The sequence below is a fragment of the Triticum urartu genome, chromosome 2 (assembly GCF_003073215.2).
Source record: "Triticum urartu cultivar G1812 chromosome 2, Tu2.1, whole genome shotgun sequence".
NCBI lineage: Eukaryota > Viridiplantae > Streptophyta > Magnoliopsida > Poales > Poaceae > Triticum > Triticum urartu.
The window spans coordinates 587,322,800-587,346,975 of NC_053023.1; the positions used below are offsets into that span (position 1 = coordinate 587,322,800).

The 24,176-nt window shown below is 41.9% G+C and overlaps 2 protein-coding genes across 7 annotated transcripts; one reads left to right on the forward strand and one right to left on the reverse strand.

The window, feature by feature from the left end:
• Positions 1 to 3,446: 3,446 nt before the first annotated feature.
• On the reverse strand, positions 3,447 to 4,650 carry LOC125533704. Its single transcript, XM_048697070.1, has 2 exons — positions 4,497 to 4,650; positions 3,447 to 4,399 (listed from the first exon to the last, which is right to left on the reverse strand). Exons 1-2 carry the CDS (start codon positions 4,582 to 4,584, stop codon positions 4,125 to 4,127), a joined length of 363 nt encoding a protein of 120 aa, XP_048553027.1. The 5' UTR covers positions 4,585 to 4,650; the 3' UTR covers positions 3,447 to 4,124.
• An 843-nt stretch (positions 4,651 to 5,493) lies between these two features.
• On the forward strand, positions 5,494 to 11,845 carry LOC125538958. Of its 6 annotated transcripts, none has more exons than XR_007296583.1 (5): positions 5,494 to 5,785; positions 7,328 to 7,425; positions 8,376 to 8,527; positions 8,649 to 8,729; positions 10,657 to 10,675. XR_007296583.1 is itself a non-coding variant. In XM_048702280.1 (5 exons), the coding sequence occupies exons 1-4, from the start codon at positions 5,567 to 5,569 to the stop codon at positions 8,688 to 8,690; spliced, it is 402 nt and encodes a 133-aa protein (XP_048558237.1). In that variant the 5' UTR covers positions 5,494 to 5,566; the 3' UTR covers positions 8,691 to 8,729; positions 11,829 to 11,845. The 6 variants fall into 6 exon arrangements, 4 of the variants coding, with proteins under 4 accessions (XP_048558237.1, XP_048558236.1, XP_048558238.1 ...); XM_048702280.1 differs by lacking the exon at positions 10,657 to 10,675 and adding an exon at positions 11,829 to 11,845 and having other exon boundaries at positions 8,376 to 8,418; XM_048702279.1 differs by having other exon boundaries at positions 8,376 to 8,418; positions 10,657 to 10,677.
• The last annotated feature ends 12,331 nt before the right edge of the window (positions 11,846 to 24,176 follow it).

Here is a 24,176-nt window from a genome sequence, read left to right on the forward strand (position 1 = left end):
AAACGAACTACACGATCTTTGAGCTATGCTTAGGATTGGGTCTTGTCCATCACATCATTCTCCTAATGATGTGATCCCGTTATCAATGACATCTAATGTCCATAGTCAGGAAACCATGACTATCCTTTGATCAACGAGCTAGACAACTAGAGGCTCACTAGGGACGTGTTGTGGTCTATGTATTCACACATGTATTACGATTTCCGGATAACACAATTATAGCATGAACAATAGACAATTATCATGAACAAAGAAATATAATAATAACCTTTTTATTATTGCCTCTAGGGCATATTTCCAACATTCTTCACGGGAAAGATTGATATACTCCTTTTGCGCATCATTGAGGATAGATGTGTCTAAGAAGAACAAGTGCTTCTCTCATTCCAACAATCTAGTTCGCTCCTCATTGCTCACCTTCCTCTCCTCGGCCGCCACCCTCCTCTCCTCGGCCACCAACCTCCTCTCCTCGGCCGCGGCATCTTGGTTCCTTGCCATTTTCCTCATCTTGTTGGCTTCTTTTCTTGCCTTCACAATAGCTTCCATAGCATTTTTGAGCTCATCATCTCCTTTCCTCTTCTTCTTTTATTTTGCGTCTTTCTTGCACCCATCCGGTCGTTTTGGCTTCGAGTATGAAACCGAGTTGGGTGTGGGGCTTCTCTTCCCGTCATCACTTGATGCATCCTCCTCGTCATCATCATCATCCAACTCAATTGTTCGTTTGCGTTTGTTGCTCAAATCCAAATCATCCAAATCATCACGCTTCTTCCATTTCTCATCATCCTTCAACACGTCATAGCAATGAGGCAAGGTAAATGGCCTTCCTTTCTTGATCTTCCCCTTCTTGGTCCTCTTCTCCTCTCCTTTGAACAAGTTTTGTGCAATGTTGTACTACATGAAAACAAAACAAGTTAGCACTTCAAACACCAACAAGTATGATGAACATGGATGAAATGCCACTTACTCTATCGTCCTCATTGGTGCCACTTGGGTTCAACTTGTCAACCGCCTTTTGTGCGGCCGCCCACTTTTGACAATCCTTGTTGATTGTCAACCACCGCCGAAGAGATCGCTCGGAGCGGTCAATTCCACTCACGTTGCGAACATCAAAGTGTTCGTTCATCCGATTCCAATAAGCATCTCTACTTTGATCACCTTCAACGGATGGATCCCTCGACACTTGCAACCAAGTATTGCATAGTAAGATGTCTTCGGCGCTGGTGTAATTGCCCGCTCTTCATTTCGGTGCGTCGAAAATGCCCTCACCATCCTCATCCACCTCGAACTCATGGTCATCAAAGTGCATGTCATTGGTTTGAGACCAATGCGAATTGTTAGAACCAACACCCATAGTTGACATGTATGCATCATTGTTGAGACTACGAAATATATAGAACAATGCAAATAAGCTATCTATATGAACGCATTCAAAAAATAACAAGAAAAGAAAAGTTGGGAATTTTTTCTACATTTGGGGCATATCGTCGAACACGTTGTGCGCGTCGGCCGCCGACTCAACGAGTGAGCTCGCCGGCGCTTCGGTAGCCACCGCGCCCGTCACACGCCCTGCAAGCTTCTTCCTCCTCGTTTTCGAGGTGCCGGAGCCATCCGCCGCCTTGTTCTTCTTTGCGGATGTCTTGCCCTTTTTCGGCCGCGCCGCATTTGGGAGCTTCGGGGGGGGGGGGGGGGCACGGGGCCGCGCCGGCGCGACGCCACCCGCCGCCGAGGTCATCCGCGGCGGGATGAACAGACCGCGCGCGAGGCCGATGCTAGGAGGAGCTCCGGCGGAGGCGAGGCCAACGCTCCCCGCGCTAGGGTTTGTGGCGGCGGCGGCGGCGGTGGAGGGGTCGCGGCTGTAGGATGGGATGAGCGGGGTGTCGGCGCGTGCGTCCATCGGGTCCAGTTCGCCGGCGCCGGCGCGCGTAGGGTGAAGGTGGTGGGGAGGAGAGAGTGCGGCGCGAGCGCTCGTGTATTGGCGATTCGGACCGCGCGCCCAACTTCATATGCTGCGTGCGGTTATTGCGCGCCTGCTGGAGCCACTCTACCGGTTGCGCACGCGCTAAAATGGCTAAATTTGCGGTGCGGCGCTTGTTTAGCGCGGTTGTTAGAGATGCTCTTAGGCGTGGGCTTTGCCGGTTGTGTCCGTAGCTCCACTAGCTATAGGAACAGTTTTTATTTTTTCGTTCACTCATTTCCCTCCTTTTTTACTCTATTATTCTTTTTGATACCCAGTTAAAAACTTAGAATATTGTTTCGAATACCAAAAAATGTTTTGTATTCAAATATGGTTTACAATTTTATACCCGTGCGCTGGTAGCTGTGCCGAGTGCGACCAGTGTGCATACAGCTCGATCGGCATGCGTGGACGAGTGAAAAAAAAAAGCTACTAGTACGTACTAGAAATGTAGTAGCAGTAGCTGAGACAAAGCTCACCATAGCCGGCGCGCATTATCACAAGCACAGAAGACATGAAAAATGTCTTCACCCTCTCTCCCACATACTAGGAGGTACCTTGAATCTCCAAAGTCCTCTACTATTTATTTTTTTATGTTGCCAAAGAAATTGTTGCAGCACGTCAAGCAAAAGGGAGAACTTCAGGCGGGGCTTGGCACGCGGAAATTAGGTTCCAAACCTCCCTGTGTCCATCACGGGCGCTTCTTGTGGAAGTTAAAAAAGGAGCATAGAGCTCTCGGGCAGCTATAAAAAAAAGCTACTAGTACGTACTAGAAACGTAGTAGCAGTAGCTGAGACAAAGCTCACCATAGCCGGCGCATTATCACATAGCCAGTAAGCACTTTGTACTGTGAATTGGTCATTCTTCTTTGGTTCCCAAGCAATGAAATCATCTCCAAAACGCGGACATAGCCATATACGACAAATCGCTTGGACATCCACAAGCAAGAAGAACAGATTCAAACGGGACAAGTTCACAGGTTGCCTCGGACCGGTTTGCGATGGAAGTCTCAGAAGGACCCGTTGACAAATCTCAGCTACTTGGATGAGATGTAGAGCTCCAAAATTAGAAAACGAGAGTCGGCTCACACAAACACTATGAAACCGGCGTTTGTGCTCACGAGGGAAAGCACTGAACACACGGGCAGACACAATGACATGTTTCATGTCATGGTTCTAATAGTAATAGCTTGAACATGACCCGAATAGACTCAGTGTCGGACAGTCTCCAGACATGGCACACACATTGCTCCGTGTTGTTTATTCGCATATGATTGTAGCAACATCTTAGATAAGACGGATGGAGTAACATACAAATACAATCGTGCATTTTGGTATTTTTATATCGGCAGCGAACGCTCACTGCTCAGTAACAAATAACTAAATTACTCTTGACCGGCATATTTGTATTCCCATTCTTGGTATAAGTTGGCCTCCAGACTACTTTGGAGGATAGCGCGGGAGCGGCCCCGGCCGCACCTGGTAGGAAGGGCAGGGCCGGCCCTGGGTAGGGGCAAGAAGTGCGACGCCCTAGGGCCCCACCTGATGAGGGGTCCCAACCTGTGTGGTACGTACGCTATACATCCCATCATTTTATTGTTCAGCCAATCGTTTCTTCAAGTAGAGTTCGGATTCCATCGATCTAACCAAGGGGCTAACGCCACAGCCGCTGTTTCTTCTCCCCGCATCTGTTTTCTCGTTCTCCGTTCCGCTCCTCTTCCGAAGCACCTAGCAATGATTATGATTGGTTTCGTTGATCACTCTTAAATTTTTCATCACTACTACTCGTACCTTATGAATTTCTCTTTTCTTTTTCTGCAGCACGCTACCTATAAGTACGTCACATCCTATGAGCAGCCGCAGGGGGTAGGCCAGCCGAACCACATCAGTTATGTTTGCTTTGCAACTAGGATGGACACCGCCTCAAAAAGTTCTAGTAACTTTTCAGTCTGTTTTCCATTTGATCTTTGTACTCAATTATATAATTTTAGCTCACTAGTTGGTCTTCTCTTTCTATACAGGTTTCTCAAACACGAAATTGAGGATGGAGCGAGGTCGAAGATGTTTGGAATTGGCTAGTTTAATTTCTACTTTTCTCCTCCAATGATTCAGCTGTCCCCCCTCCTTTCCTGCAGTATACGTATAACCTAAAAAGATTTGTTGGTTGTTTGCTAAAATTTACCATGTCCCTGATGTATTATGAGATCGTATTTGCTAATGAATTCTTGGTACTGTTGTTTAGTTAGATGTTTGAAGTTCGATAAACTTTTATGATATATATCAATATGAATGAAATTATTGACTATGTCCTTCAAAAAGAAATGTCTTTCTTCATGAGGCTCATTTTTGAAACTCGCCCCGGGCCTCAGAAAAGTCAGGACAGGCCCTGAGGAAGGGGACGCCCAGGTTCCCCTCACACCGTCTCGCTTCACGTTGCTTAAATCACCTGCAGCATTAGACATGCGGGACATCACGTCAGACATGCAAAAAAAATGTTTATATTCGAACAAAAAGGAGTGGTAAAATCTAGAGTTGATACATACCTCTGGCGGCGAGCACGGCCTGCGCGACGAACGCGAGCGAGGCGAGCACCACGCACAGGAGCGCAGCCAAGTTCCTGACGAGAGCCATAGTTGAAGCCTCAAGGAAGGAAGGAAGGAAGGAAGGAAGGATGCGTGTGTTACTTCTGTGCTTGGAGAAGCTAATGCCTGCACAGCTGCACTGCACCGATGCCGTATTTATACCCGTGCGCTGGTCGCTGCGCCCAGTGCGACCAGTACCTGTGTGCATAAAGCTCGATCGGCATGCGTAGACGAGTCAAAAGCCAGTCCGTAGAAATGTAGCGGTGACTAATTTGTCCGCAGACTTTGCGGACTCTGGAGGCTACGTTTCAGCTGAGCGGCTGTCGTTGAACGAACAAAAGTCAGCGTTTGTTTTCCTGACCATCCGGAGCAAGAGGGAAGCTCTGCCTTTTTATATATGGGTCCAGTTTTTTTGGCAATTTAAAAAATAAGCCGCCTCATCCTCAGTTTTTTCATAAGCCGCTTCTTTTATTCATTGGACTTCTAAACTAGTTATGAGATAATTAATTTAGAAGTCTTAACAAACTTAAATGATGGCTTATTTTTTAAGCTAGGGAGAGGCAACTTATTTTTTAAGCCGCCTAAAAGAACTGGTCCATGATAGCGATCGACTACCGAGTCCTGGTAGGTGGGTCCAGCTTGTATGCACAAAAGCCTCTCAGCATCTTTGACTTTTCTTTCTGTCGCATGACTGAATGAGGCACTCTTTTCGTAAAACTAATAAAAAAGCGATTAGATAACTACTTTCGTGATATAAATGTTTTTATATTAATTTACAGAGTGAGTATTTGGTTGATCTACTACCTCTATAAAAGAAAAAAAAGGATAGATCCAAACAATCAGGTCCATCCATCAATAAGATCTAATGGTCCTTAATCCTTCAGTGTTTAACACCGCCATCACGCATTAATAAGCCACTAACACTGCACCGCAGTTAAAAAAGAGATGCCAACAACGCACGACCTATCGCCCACTCCTCACGCCCGCACGACCTCACAGCACGGAAGGGCAGCCGCGGGAGCCATCGACCGATGGAGCCACCCTTCACCGTAGGTCGCCGCGGGAGCCGTCGCGCTCTTAGCCGCGGGAGCCGCCGCCAGGGACGCCGCCGCGATGCCGCGGGAGCCGCCGCCAGGGACGCCGCCGCGATGCCGCGGGAGCCGCTGACGGAGCCGCCCGCCGCGCCCTTCGAGCCGCAAGTCGCCGTTCCTCTTCTGCTTCCCAGCGGCCAAATGCGAGCGTACAACCAAGTAAGTTTCTTTTACATAGTTGTTTCTTGGTACACTGAAGCTCAACTATTCCTAATGACGATTTTAATCATCTGATAGCCGAGCAGCTAAGTCAACCGCTTGCCTCATGGCCTGAATCTCAATCGTGAATGCATCAGGGACATGAGCCATCCGGCCAGCTTTGCAGGCCACCACATCCCGAGCATGATCCCGAACCACCACACCCCAGGCTGCATGATATTGGCCTGGAACAAATGCGCCGTCAGTGTTAAATTTTAGCGTACCGGGTTGCGGCGCTCGCCATACTGCTGCCTCTTTCTGCACACTCTCCTTTTTCGGACACATAACCTCCATACCGCTGCCTCTTTTGTATTGAAGGATGTACAGTTGTACACTGAGAACTCATTTAGCAGCGCTAATAATCATTTGACTAAATGATTCAATACTCAATTCATCTTTGCTCCATTAGGCCCACGAAGCCATGCACTGAGGTGCTCAACGAAATCCTTTTCCATGAGCTAGCTTCTTTTCTTTCTTCATCTACAAAATTCAGCACATGGTTGTCTAAATATGTGCAGCTTTGTGTAATGGCAATTTGTAGATGACACAATGAAATTATTTAGATATAGCTGAGAAACGTTAATCTATTTGACAAAATAATGGCATCTACAATAGTTCTGCATAATGAAGTTAAGAACAATGTCTGTGAATTCTGAAGATTTTTAATAGTTCTGATGTATGTTAACTTTATAAAATACATGCCTTAGCCACCTTCTACTCTTAGTCCTAAAATAATCATTCTATTGGGTGAAACACTATATATTTCTGTGAGTGCTAATTGTGTATTGGTCAAATGGAATTAGTAAAGTAAAACATGATTGTGGAGTTAACCATGTCACCCTGTTAGTAATCCACACCAGCCCTGTAGGTAACTGGGTCATCACACACAAGCAGAATCTGAATATACGATGAGCAGTGCTTTCTGCAAAACTGCAATTATCTAACTTTTAGCATATAAAAGATCAAAGAGAACAACACTTGCTAATAGACAGTAGTGCATGAGTGCTACATGCTACAAGTTTTGTGTAAGTATATAGACAGTAGTGCTCCAGAGTGTCCCACTGTATATAAGAATTTTTACCCCTCCACTAAAAGATCTATTGGTAATAAATATTTCTTATTGAGACAAATCGTCTGCTGTTCTTTTGTTGAATGGATACAAGGCACCCTGCAGCCTCTCTACTTGCAAAATAAATGCTCTTCTTGGTACACTCATGACAGTAGACCTTTTAGCTCAAGTTATAGAAGTATATTTTTTAGGGTGCTTCCTATTTGGATATGACGTGCTTTAGTTGGATTGGCTAAAAAGATTGAACATTCCTGTAAATGTATTTGGTTCAAATTTTTTTCTTCAGTTGGAGTTGCAAAAAAAGATCGAACATTCCCATAAATATGTTAGATCTCCTTTGCATTCGCACAAAAAATGTACCTCATCAATGAAATCTCAACTATGTATGTTTCAACCATGTTATGTCAAGTTCTCATTGTTTTGATGGTTTCTAGGAGCATGTGGCAGAGGAGCGGAGGCGTGGGACGCAACATGGGGCAGAGGAGCAATGGCGTGGTGGTTACGCAGAGGGAATGTTCGTGAGGACGAAACGGTACATATTTTTAGGGGCTAATTGCTGGGATTAATTAAGCATGCACTTAACGTGGTTGATGGTTGATGGCTTGATGCTCAATATTGGGAGGATTTCAACTTTCTCATTGATGTGGTCTATGGCGAGAGCAAAGTACAAATGTGATTATTTAAATATATGGACTAGCTAGAAAGCATACCAAAAATATGCTTTTTGAAAGTACCCTTTCCTCTGAACATGTATGTGTCCCGGTGCTCCACATTCCATTGAATTCTGGACAAATATGCTACTTCCTATTACTACCTTTTCCTCTATTACTTTATTATATCTTGCTAATTTTGCCTTTTTTTAGAAACGCAGTATGCTAATTTACCCTTTATATCTATTACTGAATTTGTAGATGATTAGATTTTCAGAAGAAAAAAAATCTATTATGATATCCACATCTTGGCAAATTGGCACCGACAAGAAGAAATAGAGTACCGCAATTCAAGTTCATGAAGTTTATGCAGAAATATGTTTTACTTCTAGAGCCTACTAGACTTGGGGCTAATTGCATTTGATTGCTGAAGTACCAGTCAATCTCTTGAGACTGGATGATGTAATTATTGCAGATCTCTGGGTTGTATGGTACATGAGAAATAACGGTATGTTCAGAGGGGATTTTAACACCTTCCAAAACTATTAACATTTCTTAACACTCTGTCATGTTGAGTGGGCAGACTCACTTGCCTTTTAGACTTGGTTAGCACTCCAAATGCGGCATTTAACCTCTCGCTGATGTACCATTATCATCAAATTATATTCAAAAGTTTGACTCTCTTTGTTAGATCTTTCATACCAGAACACCTTTGCACTTTACATCTGCAAAACTAACATAGAATGGGTACAAAATGGTTTGATGGAGAATGATATGCCATAAGAATAAGAAATCAGCATCATTTTTTATCTAAAAGTGTTGCTTCTTGCAGGTATGAAGTAGTAACTCCACTAGAGAACATCATGGATATGGAGGTGGAGCACCCATGCTTTTCATAGATATAGATACTGATATTGCCATGTTCCGGTGAAGGGTAATCATTGTCATATGTGTATTCTGGAAGTTGAAACGATTAAATACATAGTAAGGGCTTCTAAGTCATGGTTACTATGACTTACCACATGGATGGACTTTCCTGTCTCATAGCTTCTGTCTGAATTGCTCTCACTCATCTTGAGTTCTTGACTAAGATATATGTCTGCAGCCCCTGAGGATTTGGATGAACAGTATGTCAATGTCAACCTAGATGATGGTGACTTCTTCTGCGTCGAGCATCATCATCAAGGTATTTCTTTCCACAAACAGAAATTAAAATGTGTAGTGATGGATGAAAATGGAACCTAAATTAAAATGTTATAGCTTGGAACACACTTGTATGCACCAGTAAATTCTACTGGCTACCTCCATAAGTGAAGCACAAACCTTGGTTGATATGATAGTAGACTGTTGGCTGACAGAAACCAATACCCGGATTTGTTGGAACTAGAAACTCCAACTTGTAATGTACTTTCACCATCAACTGCTAAGCCATTAACTTTTTAGTCTTTATGCGTGAGCATTAGGTTTGCGGAAATTATATCGTTAGGTATAATTTTTGCTTACAAACATGCTCTGAAGTCTGAACTGGGATGTGTCCATCTGCTTGGAGCTCCAAGATCCATAGAGCAGACAGGTCAGAAGAAATAAGATTGACCTTCTTCCGAAGAAAATAAAATGAACTGTGCTAAGTTGCGATGATGTTGATTGGAGAAATTATCTATCTACTACCACTATAAAAGCACGAAGTGCGGAGATCCAAAACAACATCTTACGCGTCTATTGATCTCTATATGGTCCAGATCGCCCACTAAAATGTGTTTGATTAAAACTCCTGTTTAGCAACCGCAATCGTGGAAGTGGTAATCAAAACAGGAACCACCGCACGCCGCACCCGCACACGTCCATTCCCATCCCCGCGGTAACCTTCACGACTAAATCCACCACTCACACCTCCCCCACCCGCGTCGTCTCCTCCTTCCCGCTCCCTCCCCTCCCCCTTCCCTCGCCCTCTTCGAATGGAGCCCAGTGTAGGGCCTCCACCAAACCCTAATCATTCGGGGGCGGTGGCTCGCCCGTCTGCCCGCCACCCGACCTCAATCTGATTGATTGCTCCCAGCGACCGCCCGGTGGTTGCGCCCCTCGCCCGCGCGGAGGCGCCGGTGGTCAGGACCGGCGGAGGCTGTGCGTGCCGTGAGGCGAAAGGAGCAGGAGCAGGAGGAGGACGAGGGGGCGTTGATTCCGTGCGGAACAGGGACGATGTGGAGGCTGGAGGAGACGGGGAGGCGACGGTGAATGGGAGCAGCGGGACGCTGCAGGGGCGAGCTTTCTACATGGATGCCAGCCGCTATACTGATGGGAGTGAGGGGCGCCGCCGCCGCACCAACAGGAGCGAGGGCCACCGCAGCCGCTCCTCCTCTGATGGACGTGCCGCACGGACGCGAGCGTGGGCTGCTGCAGCAGCCCGCCGGACCATCTCTGACGTGAGGTTCTTCTTTACCTTAACACTACTTTGATCAGATTTTTCTTTACCTTTACATCAAACCGTTGGCTGGGTGTAGGAAGCTGCTAATGGGACCTAAGCATTGGTTGCTCATTGCAATCTGGGTTAATTGAAACACCAATTTTTCCCACCTGTTCAATTAGAGGAACCTGCACTTGCGACAACAAAATTAATAATGACAAAAATGATGAACATCAAAGTTCATAGGCAGAATCCTCATGGTAGATTTGGGTAAAACCTCACAAATACAAAAGAGTAACAAAGAACAAGACTATACTTGCGCTCCTAATTTCGCTGTTGGGGGATTGGAGTAATTTGTAAATGCTACTACTAAGAAGGGAGAATAGTATCTTGATTATTAAGATTCTTTCTTCGTATTGTGCTTGGAGTAGGTTGATTATAAATTTTGCAATACTGCTCAATAGGTGTGATACGTCTCCAACGTATCTATAATTTTTTATTGCTCCATGCTATATTATCTATTGTTTTGGACTATATTGGGCTTTATTTTCCACTTTTATATTATTTTTGGGACTAACCTATTAACCGGAGGCCTAGCCCAGAATTGCTGTTTTTTTTCCTATTTCGGTGTTTCAAAGAAACGGAATATCAAACGGAGTCCAAACGGAATAAAATCTTCGGGAACGTGATTTTCTCATCAAACGTGATCCAGGAGACATGGACCCTGCTCCAAGGAACAAAAGAGGCGGTCACGAGGGTGGGGGGCGCCCCCCCCTAGGGCGCGCCCCCTGCCTCGTGGGCCCCTCGTTGCACCTCCGGCGTACTTCTTCCTCCTATATATACACACGTACCCCCAAACGTTCAGAACAGGAGCCAAAAACCTAATTCCACTGCCGCAACTTTCTGTATCCATGAGATCCCATCTTGGGGCCTGTTCCGGAGCTCCGCCGGAAGAGGGCCGTCATCACGGAGGGCTTCTACATCATCCTAGCCCCTCCAATGAAGTGTGGGTAGTTTACCTCAGACCTTCAGGTCCATAGTTAGTAGCTAGATGACTTCTTTTCTCTCTTTGAATCTCAATACAAAGTTCTCCCCCTCTTGTGGAGATCTATTCGATGTAATCTTCTTTTTGCGGTGTGTTTGTTGAGACCGATGAATTGTGGGTTTATGATCAAGTCTATCTATGAATAATATTTGAATCTTCTCTGAATTCTTTTATGTATGATTGATTATCTTTGCAAGTCTCTTCGAATTATCTGTTCGGTTTGGCCAACTAGATTGGTAGTTCTTGTCACGGGAGAAGTGCTTAGCTTTGGGTTTGATCTTGCGGTGTCCTTACCCAGTGACAGAAGGGGCAGCAAGGTACGTATTGTATCGTTGCCATTGAGGATAACAAGATGGGGTTTATTTCATATTGCATGAATTTATCTCTCTACATCATGTCATCTTGCTTAAGGCGTTACTCTGTTTTTAACTTAATACTCTAGATGCATGCTGGATAGCGGTCGATGAATGGAGTAATAGTAGTAGATGCAGAATCGTTTTGATCTACTTGTCACGGACGTGATGCCTATATACATGATCATGCCTAGATATTCTCATAACTATGCTCAATTCTGTCAATTGTTCAACAGTAATTTGTTCACCCACCGTTGAATACTTATGCTCTTGAGAGAAGCCACTAGTGAAACCTATGGCCCCGTGGTCTATTCTCATCATATCAATCTCCATCACTTTAATCTTGTTTTGCTTTTTACTTTGCTTTTACTTTTTTACTTTGCATCTTTATACCAAAAATACCAAAAATATTATATCTATCAGATCTCACTCTCGTAAGTGACCGTGAAGGGCTTGACAACCCCTAATCACATTGGTTGCGAGTAGCTATCGCTTTGTGCAGGTACGAGGGAGTTGAACGTGGGCTCCTACTGGATTGATACCTTGGTTCTCAAAAACTGAGGGAAATACTTACACTACTCTGCTGCATCATCCCTTCCTCTTCGGGGAAAACCAACGCAAGCTCAAGACGTAGCAAGAAGGATTTCTGGCGCCGTTGCCAGGGAGTCTACGCAAAAAGTCAACATACCAAGTACCCATCACAATCCCTATCTCTCGCATTACATTATTTGCCATTTGCCTCTCCCCTCAATTCACCCTTGCCGTTTTATTCGCCTCTCTCTCTATCCTCCCTCTCTATTTGCCTCTTTTTTCCCGTTTGCTCTTTGTTTGCTCGTGTGTTAGATTGCTTGTTTGTCGCGATGGCTCAAGATACTACCAAATTGTGTGACTTCACCAATACCAATAATAATGATTTCCTTAGCACTCCGATTGCTCCTCTTACCGATGCTGAATCTTGTGAAATTAATACTGCTTTGTTGAATTTTGTTATGAAAGATCAATTCGCTGGCCTTCCTAGTGAAGATGCTGCTACTCATCTGAATAGCTTCGTTGATTTATGTGATATGCAAAAGAAAAAAAGATGTCAATAATGATGTCGTTAAATTGAAGCTATTTCCTTTTTCGCTTAGAGATCGTGCTAAAACTTGGTTTTCGTCTTTGCCTAAGAATAGTATTGATTCATGGAACAAGTGCAAAGATGCTTTTATCTCTAAGTATTTTCCTCCCGCTAAGATCATCTCTCTTAGAAACGATATTATGAACTTTAAAACAACTTGATCATGAACATGTTGCACAAGCTTGGGAGAGAATGAAATTAATGATACGTAATTGCCCTACTCATGGTTTGAATTTGTGGATGATCATACAAATTTTTATGCCGGATTGAATTTTGCTTCTAGAAATCTTTTAGATTCGGCCGCGGGAGGCACTTTTATGGAAATCACTTTACGAGATGCTACTAAACTCCTAGATAATATTATGGTTAATTATTCTCAATGGCATACTGAAAGATCTTCTAATAAAAAGGTGCATGCGATAGAAGAAATTAATGTGTTGAGTGGAAAGATGGATGAACTTATGAAATTATTTGCTACTAAGAGTGTTTCTTCTAATCCTAATGATATGCCTTTGTCTACTTTGATTGAGAATAACAATGAATCTATGGATTTGAATTTTGTTGGTAGGAATAATTTTGGTAACAACGCTTATAGAGGGAATTTTAATCCTAGGCCATATCCTAGTAATCCTTCTAATAATTATGGTAATTCCTACAACAACTCTTATGGAAATTATAATAAGATGCCCTCTGAATTTGAGAATAGTGTTAAAGAGTTTATGAATTCACAAATTTTTTTTAATGCTTTGCTTGAGGAGAAATTGCTTAAAGTTGATGATTTGGCTAGAAACGTTGATAGAGTTTCTCTTGAGGTTGATTCTTTAAAGCTTAGATCTATTCCTCCTAAACATGATAGCAATGAGTCTCTCAAAGCCATGAGAATTTCCATTCATGAGTGCAAAGAAAGAACCGCTAGGATGCGTGCTTCCAAAGATGCCTTTATTAAAGCGTGTTCTTCCAATTCCTATGAAAATCAAGATGAAGATCTAAAAGTTATTGATGTGTCCCCTATTAAATATTTATTTTGCAATATTAATCTTGATGAAACTGAATATGATCTTCCTTTACCTAGAAGGCGTTCTAAAAATTCGAAGTGTTTAGATCTTAATGATGAAATTGACGAAAGTGGGATTGAAAGAAATAAAAATCTAGATGTTGCTAAATCCACTATATTGGATTTCAAGGAATTTAATTATGAAAGTTGCTCTTTAATTGATTGTATTTCCTTGTTGCAATCTGTGCTAAATTCCCCACATGCTTATAGTCAAAATAAAGCCTTCACCGAACATATTGTTGATGCCTTGATGCAATCTTATGAAGAAAAACTTGAGTTGAAAGTTTCTATCCCTAGAAAACTCTATGATGAGTGGGAACCAACTATTAAAATTAAAATTAAAGATCATGAGTTTTATGCTTTGTGTGATTTGGGTGCTAGTGTCTCTACTATTCCCAAGACTTTGTGTGATTTGCTAGATTTTCGTAATTTTGATGATTGCTCTCTAAACTTGCATCTTGCGGATTCCACTATTAAGAAACCTATGGGAAGGATTAATGATGTTCTTAGTGTTGCAAATAGGAATTATGTGCCCGTAGATTTCATTGTTCTTGATATAGATTGCAATCCTTCTTACCCTATTATTCTTGGTAGACCTTTCCTTAGAACGGTTGGTGCGATTATTGATATGAAGGAAGGGAATATTAGATTTCAATTTCCATTAAAAAGGGCATGGAACACTTTCCAAGAAATAAAATAAAATTACCATATGAAACTATCATGAGAGCCACTTATGGATTGCCTACCAAAGATGGCAATACCTAGATCTATTCTCGCTTTTATGCCTAGCTAGGGGCGTTAAACGATAGCGCTTGTTGGGAGGCAACCCAATTTTATTTTTATTCCTTACTTTTTGCTCCTGTTTAGTAATAAATAAATTATTTAGCCTTTTTTTTGGTTGTGTTTTTTGTGTTTAATTAGTGTTTGTGCCAAGTAGAACCGTTGGGAAGGCTTGGGGAAAGTCTTGTTGAACTTGCTGTAAAAAACAGAAACTTTAGCGCTCACGAGAACTGCTGTCATTTTATTTGAAGAGTGCTATTTAGTTAATTATTTTTGCAGACGATTAATAGATAAATTCCTCACGTCCAGAAATTTATTTTAGAATTTTTTGGGTTCCAGATCTTGCGCTAGCTACAGATTACTACAGACTGTTCTGTTTTTGACAGATTCTGTTTTTCGTGTGTTGTTTGCTTATTTTGATGAATCTATGGCTAGTAAAATAGTTTATAATACATAGATAAGTTGGAATACAGTAGGTTTAACACCAATATAAATAAAGAATGAGTTCATTACAGTACCTTGAAGTGGTCTTTTGTTTTCTTTCGCTAACGGAGCTCACGAGTTTTCTATTTTGAGTTTTGTGTTGTGAAGTTTTCAAGTTTTGGGTGAATTCTTTTGATGGATCATGAAACAAGGAGTGGCAAGAGCCTAAGCTTGGGGATGCCCATGGCACCCCCAAGATAATCCAAGGACACCAAAAAGTCAAAGCTTGGGGATGCCCCGGAAGGCATCCCCTCTTTCGTCCACTTCCATCGGTAATTTACTTGGAGCTATATTTTTATTCACCAACATGATATGTGTTTTTCTTGGAGCGTCTTGTATTATTTGTGTCTTTGTGTCTTAGTATGCCACAATCATCCTTACTGAACACACCTTTTAAGAGAGCCATACATGAATTAAAATTTGATAGAATACTCTATGTGCTTCACTTATATCTTTTGAGCTAAGTAGTTTTGCAATATGTGCTTCACTTATATCTTTTGAGCTAAGTAGTTTTGCTCTATGTGCTTCACTTATATCTTTTGAGCTAAGTAGTTTTTCTCTATGTGCTTCACTTATATCTTTTGAGCATTATAATTTTGCTCTATGTGCTTCACTTAGATCTTTTAGAGCACGGTGGTGGATTTGTTTTAAAGAAACTATTGATCTCTCATACTTCACTTAAATTATTTTGAGAGTCTCTTAATAGCATGGTAATTTGCTTAATAATAATATGCTTGGTATTCAAGATTTGTGAAACTTTCTTTTGAGTGTGTTGAATACTAAGAAAAGATTGAAGCATGATAATTGTTTTGAGATATGGAGGTGATAATATTAAAGTCATGCTAGTTGAGTAGTTGTGAATTTAAAGAATACTTGTGTTAGAGTTTGTGATTCCCGTAGCATGCACGTATGGTGAACCGTTATGTAACGAAGTCGGAGTATGATTTGTTTATTGATTGTCTTCCTTATGAGTGGCGGTCGAGGACGAGCGATGGTCTTTTCCTACCAATCTATCCCCCTAGGAGCATGCGCGTAATACTTTGCTTTGATAACTTCTAGATTTTTGCAATAAGTATATGAGTTCTTTATGACCAATGTTGAGTCCATGGATTATACGCACTCTCACCCTTCCACCTTTGCTAGCCTCTCTAATACCGCACACCTTTCACCGGTATCATACACCTATCATATACCTTCCTCAAAACAGCCACCATACCTACCTATTATGGCATTTCCATAGACATTCCGAGATATATTGACATGCAACTTTCCACCACCTAGTTCATCATGACACATTCATCATTGTCATATTGCTTAGCATGATCATGTAGTTGACATAGTATTTGTGGCAAAGCCATCGTTCATAATTTCTTCATACTTGTCACTCTTGATTCATTGCATATCTCGGTACACCGCCGGAGGCATCCATATAGAGTCATACTTTGTTTTAGAATCAAGTTGTAATCATTGAGTTGTAAATAAATAAAAGTGTGATGATCATCATTCTATAGAGCATTGTCCCAATAAAAAAAGAGAAAGGCCAAAGAAAAAAAGAAGGCCCAAAAAAAGGGGGCAATGCTACTATCCTTTTTTCCACACTTGTGCTTCAAAGTAGCACCACGATATAGCGAGTCTCATATATTGTGCTTCAAAGTAGCACCATGTTCTTCATATAGAGAGTCTCATATGTTGTCATTTTCATATACTAGTGGGAATTTTACATTATAGAACTTGGCTTGTATATTCCAATGACGGGCTTCCTCAAAATTGCCCTAGGTCTTCGTGAGCAAGCAAGTTGGATGCACACCCACTTAGTTTCTTTTGTTGAGCTTTCACACATTTATAGCTCTAGTGCCGTTGCATGGCAATCCCTACTCACTCATATTGATATCTATTGATGGGCATCTCCATAGCCCGTTGATACGCCTAGTTGATGTGAGACCATCTTCTCCTTTTTGTCTTCTCCACAACCACCATTCTATTCCACCTATAGTGCTATATCCATGGCTCACGCTCATGTATTGCGTGAAGATTGAAAAAGTTAGAGTATGAAACAATTGCTTGGCTTGTCATCGGGGTTGTGCATGATTTAAATACTTTGTGTGGTGAAGATGGAGCATAGCCAGACTATATAATTTTGTAGGGATAACTTTCTTTGGCCATGTTATTTTGAGAAGACATAATTGCTTTATTAGTATGCTTGAAGTATTATTATTTTTTATGTCAATATAAACTTTTGTCTTGAATCTTTCTAATCTGAATATTCATACCACAATTAAGAAGATTTACATTGAAATTATGCCAAGTAGCACTCCGCATCAAAAATTCTCTTTTTATCATTTACCTACTCGAGGACGAGCAGGAATTAAGCTTGGGGATGCCTGATACAGTCTCCAACGTATCTATAATTTTTGATTGCTCCATGCTATATTATCTAATGTTTTGGACTATATTGGGCTTTATTTTCCACTTTTATATTATTTTTGGGACTAACCTATTAACCGGAGGCCCAGCCCAGAATTGCTGTTTTTTTGCCTATTTCAGTGTTTCGAAGAAACGGAATATCAAACGGAGTCCAAACGGAATAAAACCTTCGGGAACATGATTTTCTCACCGAACGTGATCCAGGAGACTTGGACCCTACTCCAAGGAACAAAAGAGGCGGTCATGAGGGTGGGGGCACCCGTGCGCCCCCACCAAGGGCGCGTCCCCCTGCCTCGTGGGCCCCTTGGAGCTCCACCGACGTACTCCTTCCTCCTATATATACCTACGTACCCCCAAACAATCAGAGGAGGAGCCAAAAACCTAATTCCACCGCCTCAACTTTCTGTATCCACAAGATCCCATCTTGGGGCCTGTTCTGGAGCTCCGCCGGAAGAGGGCCGTCATCACGGAGGGCTTCTACATCATCATAGCCTCTTCGATGAAGTGTGAGTAGTTTACCTCAGACCTTCGGGTCCATAGTTAGTAGCTAGATGGCTTCTTCTCTCTTTTTGGATCTCAATACAAAGTTCTCCCCCTCTCTCGTGGAGATCTATTCGATGTAATCTTCTTTTTGCGGTGTGTTTGTTGAGACCGATGAATTGTGGGTTTATGATCAAGTCTATCTATGAATAATATTTGAATCTTCTCTGAATTCTTTTATGTATGATTGGTTATCTTTGCAAGTCTCTTCGAATTATATGTTTGCTTTGGCCAACTAGATTGGTAGTTCTTGCCATGGCAGAAGTGCTTAGCTTTGGGTTCGATCTTGCGGTATCCTTTCCCAGTGACAGAAGGGCAGCAAGGCACGTATTGCATTGTTGCCATCAAGGATAACAAGATGGGGTTTATTTCATATTGCATGAATTTATCTGTCTACATCATGTCATCTTGCTTAAGGTGTTACTCTATTTTTAACTTAATACTCTAGATGCATGCTGGATAGCGGTCGATGAGTGGAGTAATAGTAGTAGATGCAGAATTGTTTTGGTCTACTTGTCATGGACGTGATGCCTACATACATGATCATGCCTAGATAATCTCATAACTATGCTCAATTCTGTCAATTGCTCCAGTAATTTGTTCACCCACCGTAGAATACTTCTGCTCTTGAAAGAAGCCACTAGTGAAACCTATGGCCTCCGGGTCTATTCTCATCATATCAATCTCCATCACTTTAATCTTGCTTTGCTATTTACTTTTCTTTTACTTTTTACTTTGCATCTTTATACCAAAAATACCAAAAATATTATATCTATCAGATCTCACTCTCGTAAGTGACCGTGAAGGGATTGACAACTCCTAATCGCGTTGGTTGCGAGTAGCTATCGTTTTGTGCAGGTACGAGGGACTTGAGCGTGGCCTCCTACTTGATTGATACCTTGGTTCTCAAAAACTGAGGGAAGTACTTATGCTACTCTGCTGCATCATCCTTTCCTCTTCGGGGAAATCCAACATCTCTAACAATCCCAATTGGTGAAATAGTGTCTCTATTGGCAAGTTTAATTGTGACACCAATATCTCCTAACTCAGCAGGTGTAATATCATGCATAATTTCTTTGTATAAATCAATAGGTATAGCACTAGCACTGGCATCCATATCACATAAGCCATGATAACAATGATCTCCTATTTTAACAGAAATAACAAGCATGCCTACAACAGGTCTATGTTTATCTTTAGCACAAGGTTTGGCAATTCTAGTAGTCTCATCACAGAAATAAATAACATGCCCATCAATATTATCAGCCAAGAGATCCTTAACAATAGCAATATTAGCTCAAGAGGTGTATATGTTCTAATATTGCTTTTATGAACCACAGTTGAAGCTTTAGCATGATTTTTTATCCTAACAGGAAAATGTGGTTTCTCAACATAAGCAGTAGGAACAACAGAATCATTATAAGTAATAGTCTTTTCTTCAACTTTAATATGTGCAGCTACTTTTACTTCTATGGGAGGATGATATTTACACCACTTCTCCCTAGGGAGATCAACATGAGTAGCAAAAGATTCATAGAAAGAAGCTACTATCACAGAGTCAAGTCCATATTTAGTGCTAAATTTACGGAAAACATCGGTGTCCATAAAAGATTTAACATAATCAAACTTAGGTGTCATAATTGACTCCTTACCTTTGTCGAGGTCCCAATCTTTAGAGTTGCGTTTAATTCTTTCCAATAAATACCATTTGAATTCAATAGTCTTCATCATAAAAGAGCCATCACAAGAAGTATCAAGCATGATGCGATTGTTATTAGAAAGCCGAGCATAAAAATTTTGAATAATCATTTCTCTTGAGAGCTCATGATTGGGGCATGAATATAACATTGATTTAAGCCCCCCCAAGCTTTAGCGATGATTTCTTGTTCGCGAGGCCAAAAATTATATATATAATTACGATCACGATGAACAAGATGCATAGGATAAAACTTCTGATGAAATTCCAATTTCAATCGTTTGTAGTTCCATGATCCCATATCATCACATAGCCTATACCATGTCAATGCATCTCCCTTCAAAGATAAAGGGAACACCTTCTTCTTAATAACATAATCGGGCACACCTGCAAGCTTAAATAATCCACAAACTTCGTCCACATATATTAGGTGCTCATCAGGATGCATTGTTCCGTCTCCTTCAAAAGGATTAGCTAGCAGTTTTTCTATCATACCCGAAGGAATATCAAAGTAGACATTTTCATTTTCATTTTCATTTTCAGTAGGTTCAGTAGGTTGAGGAGCAACTCTTTGCTCTATTGGACGAGGTGAAGATACCCCGAACAAGCCCCTCAGAGGATTATTTTCCATAGTAACAAGTGACAGTAAATTTCAGCACACTATATACATTTTTCCTTACCAAATTCCACCTACCAAAGGCGCTTCACTCCCCGGCAACGGTGCCAGAAAAGAGTCTTGATGACCCACAAGCATAGGGGAACTATCGTAGTCCTTTCGATAAGAGTGTCGAACCCAACGAGGAGCAAAAGACAACGATAAGAAGTTTTCAGCAAGGTATTCTCTGCAGGCACTGAAATTATAGGTAACATATAGTTTTGTGATAAGATAATTTGTAACGAGCAACAAGTAACAAAAGTAAATAAAGTGCAGCAAGGTGGCCCAATCCTTTTTGTACCAAAGGACAAGCCTGGACAAAGTGTTATATAGAGAAAAGCACTCCCGGGGACACATGGGAATATCGTCAAGCTAGGTTTCATCACGATCATATGATTCGCATTCAGTACTTTGATAATTTGATATGTGGGTGGACCGGTGCTTGGGAGCTGTCCTTACTTGGACAAGCATCCCACTTATGATTAACCTCTCTTGCAAGCATCTGCAACTATAACAAAAGTATTAAGATAAACCTAACCATAGCATGAAACATATGGATCCAAATCAGCCCCTTACGAAGCAACACATAAACTAGGGTTTTTAGCTTCTGTCACTCTAGCAACCCATCATCTACATATTACTTCCCAATGCCTTCCTCTAGGCCCAAATAATGGTGAACTGTCATGTAGTCAACGTTCACATAACACCACTAGAGGAGAGACAACATACATCTCAACAAAATATCGAATGAATACCAAATTCACATGACTACTAATAGCAAGACTTCTCCCATGTCCTCAGGAACAAACGTAACTACTCACAACTCATATTCATGGTCATAATCAGGGGGTATTAATGTGCATATAGGATCTGAACATATTATCTTCCACCAAATAAACCAACTAACATCAACTACAAGGAGTAATTAACACTACTAGCCACCCACAGGTACCAATCCCAGACTTGGAGACAAGAATTGGATACAAGAGATGAACTAGGGTTTGAGAGGAGATGGTGCTGGTGAAGATGTTGATGGAGATCGCCCTCTCCCGATGAGAGGAGCGTTGGTGATGACGATGGCGATGATTTCCCCCTCTCGAAGGGAAGTTTCCCCGGCAGAACAGCTCCGCCGGAGCCCTAGATTGGTTCCACCAACGTTCCACCTCGTGGCAGCAGAGTCTCGTCCCGAAAGCTGTCTTATGATTTTTTTACTCATCGTAAGACTCCATATAGCAGAAGATGGGCATCGGAGGGGCACCAGGGGGGCCCATGAGGTAAGGGGCACGTATGGGGGTAGGGCGCGCCCCCCACCCTCGTGTGCAGGGTGTGGCCCCCTCCGGAACTTCTTGCGCTCAGTATTTTTTATATATTCTGAAAATGACTTCCGTGAAGTTTCAGGACTTTTGGAGCTGTGCAGAATAGGTCTCTAATATTTGCTCCTTTTCCAGCCCAGAATCCCAACTGCCGGCATTCTCCCTCTTTATGTAAACCTTGTAAAATAAGACAGAATAGGCATAAGTATTCTGACATAATGTGTAATATCAGCCCATAATGCAATAAATATCGATATAAAAGCATGATGCAAAATGGACGTATCAAACGCCTGCTTGTACGCTAATGATATAATAGGATAAGTACCACAAACAAATATGGAAATTGCAACATTTTGATCTTAGAAGCTTCCATTTACCAGAGATCTATAAGTTCTGTTGTCAATACAATGGGAGAATATTCACAAAAATCTCTTTCAGATTTTCATCTTCCGTCATTTGTTCCTAAATCATGTCATTGGAAATAGATTCTGATTACGGGTTGCACTCCGTAGGATGCGCCTCACTTGAAAAGAACAATTTGGACATTTGGTCTTTCTTAGCTTATATATCATATTTGCCCTTCTCTTGTATTCCTTATACGATTAGATTGTATGTATGGACAATCTTCTGCTGCTAATTCGATATGCACATCAAATCGCCCGCCTTTACTCAGAAGGGTTCCACACAACATTGAGGAGCACCACACGCGACACTCAAAAGAGGGTGATACCTTCTCCACACACCTTGGTAGCTGCAAGCATCACCTTGACCTCGCTCTCGATATCATTGAAGTCCACCATCAAGGCCTTGCGGGTTTTAACAGAGACGTTTCCACTCATATATAGGAGCTCGTTGTCTTTAGTCCAGTTGAACTCTTTCCTTAGATGTTCCGTGATCAAGTCCAATGGTTCAAGAAACTTGCTAAACACAAGCACTCGCTCCTTCAAAGCTTCACTACTGGAATTTTCGTCTTAGCCGAGTGCAATCAGGCAGCCGGCAATAGTATCTTTGCCGAGTTCCTACCAAAGAAGTACGCGGCAAAAATTAAAACTCGGCAAACAGGTATTTTGTCGAGTATTCTCAATGAAACACTCGGTAAAACAACAAAACTCAGCAATCAGGGCATTGCCGAGTGCTAAACTCGGAAAAGGAGGTCTTTACTGAGTGTCCCAATCGGGAAAAGGGTGTCTTAGCTACAATGCATTGTTTTGGCTGTAGCAGTTGCAGACGACCTTAGATGAAGATGCCTAAAAAATCAATGTTGTTCCTTTTGACGAGATGGATAATTTTATGTTCACAACTTTTACATTTGATGCCATATTATTTACACTTTTTTCCATGAAATATTTGGTCTCAAATGACCAATGCGATGACCATATTCATTCCATAGTTTATGATAATGTGGTGAACTTGGGCATGTAGGTGAATATTAGGAGAATAACGTATACTTGAACGATTTGATGAGCGTAATATATTGGAGCTTAATCTATATACTTCAATATCAACCTCCTATGACTTGTTCTCACAAATTTGTAAACGATTACAAGGGAGTATAGGATTCCTAGAAATAGATAGAGGAGACATACGTATACTGAGTCATTGCCTGACGACCAAGGATGAGCCCTACCACCTCCTCCATTGTTGTTGCCAATGGCACAGATGAGCCCCCGAACCTCATCACCACGTCAACCTTATCTCCTCCCACTACGAATCGTTCGTGGAATCTCACTGCTGCAAGGATGGAATCTCACAGGTAGTCATGGTGTGGTAGCACGGTCAGGAAGCCGGAATCGGATGCCATGGCCGGATCATGCCGCCGGCTCCAGCAGAGAGGCGTACCATATATACGATCTGAATTTCGAATTTCTATTTTTCAGTACCTGGCAAAGAATTTACTTCTTTTGTGGAAGAATCCATTTTGACCTTAGAAGCTTCTATTTACCACAAACAAATATGGAAATCCAGCAGAGAGGCGTACTTGTAGAACACCTGCTTGTCCACCATAATGATATAATAGGATAAGTACCACAAACAAATATGGAAATTGCAACATTCTAACCTTAGAAGCTTCCATTTACCTGAGATCTACAAGTGCTACTGTCACTACAATGGGAGAATTTTCACAAAAATCTCTTTTAGATTTTCATCTTCCGTCATTTGTTCCAAAATCCTGACATTGGAAATAGATTATGATGACGGGTTGCACTTCGCACGCTGTGCCTCTCTTGAAAAGAACAATTTGGACATTTGGTCTTTATTAGCTTATATATCATATTTGCCTTCTCTTGTGTTCCTTCTACGATTAGATTGTATGTATGGACAATCCTCTGCTGACCAATTCGATATGCACATCAAATTGCCCGCCTTTGGGCAGAAGGGTTCCACACAACATCGAGGAGCACCACACGCGACGCTCCAAAGAGGGTGATACCTTCTCCACACACCTTGGTAGATGCAAGCATCACCTTGGACTCGCTCTCGATATCATTGAAGTCCACCATCAAGGCCTTGCGGGTTTTAACAGAGACGTTTCCACTCATATACACGAGTTCGTTGTGTTTAGTCCACCTGAACTCTTTCATCGGCTGTCCCATGATCAAGTCCAATGGTTCAAGAAACTGGCTAAACACAAGCACTTGCTCCATTAAAGCTTCACTACTGGAATTTTCGTCTTTCCCGAGTGCAATTAGGCAGTCGACAATAGTATCTTTGTCGAGTTCCTTCCAAAGAAGTAGTTGGCAAAAATTAAAACTCGGCAAACAGGTACTTTGC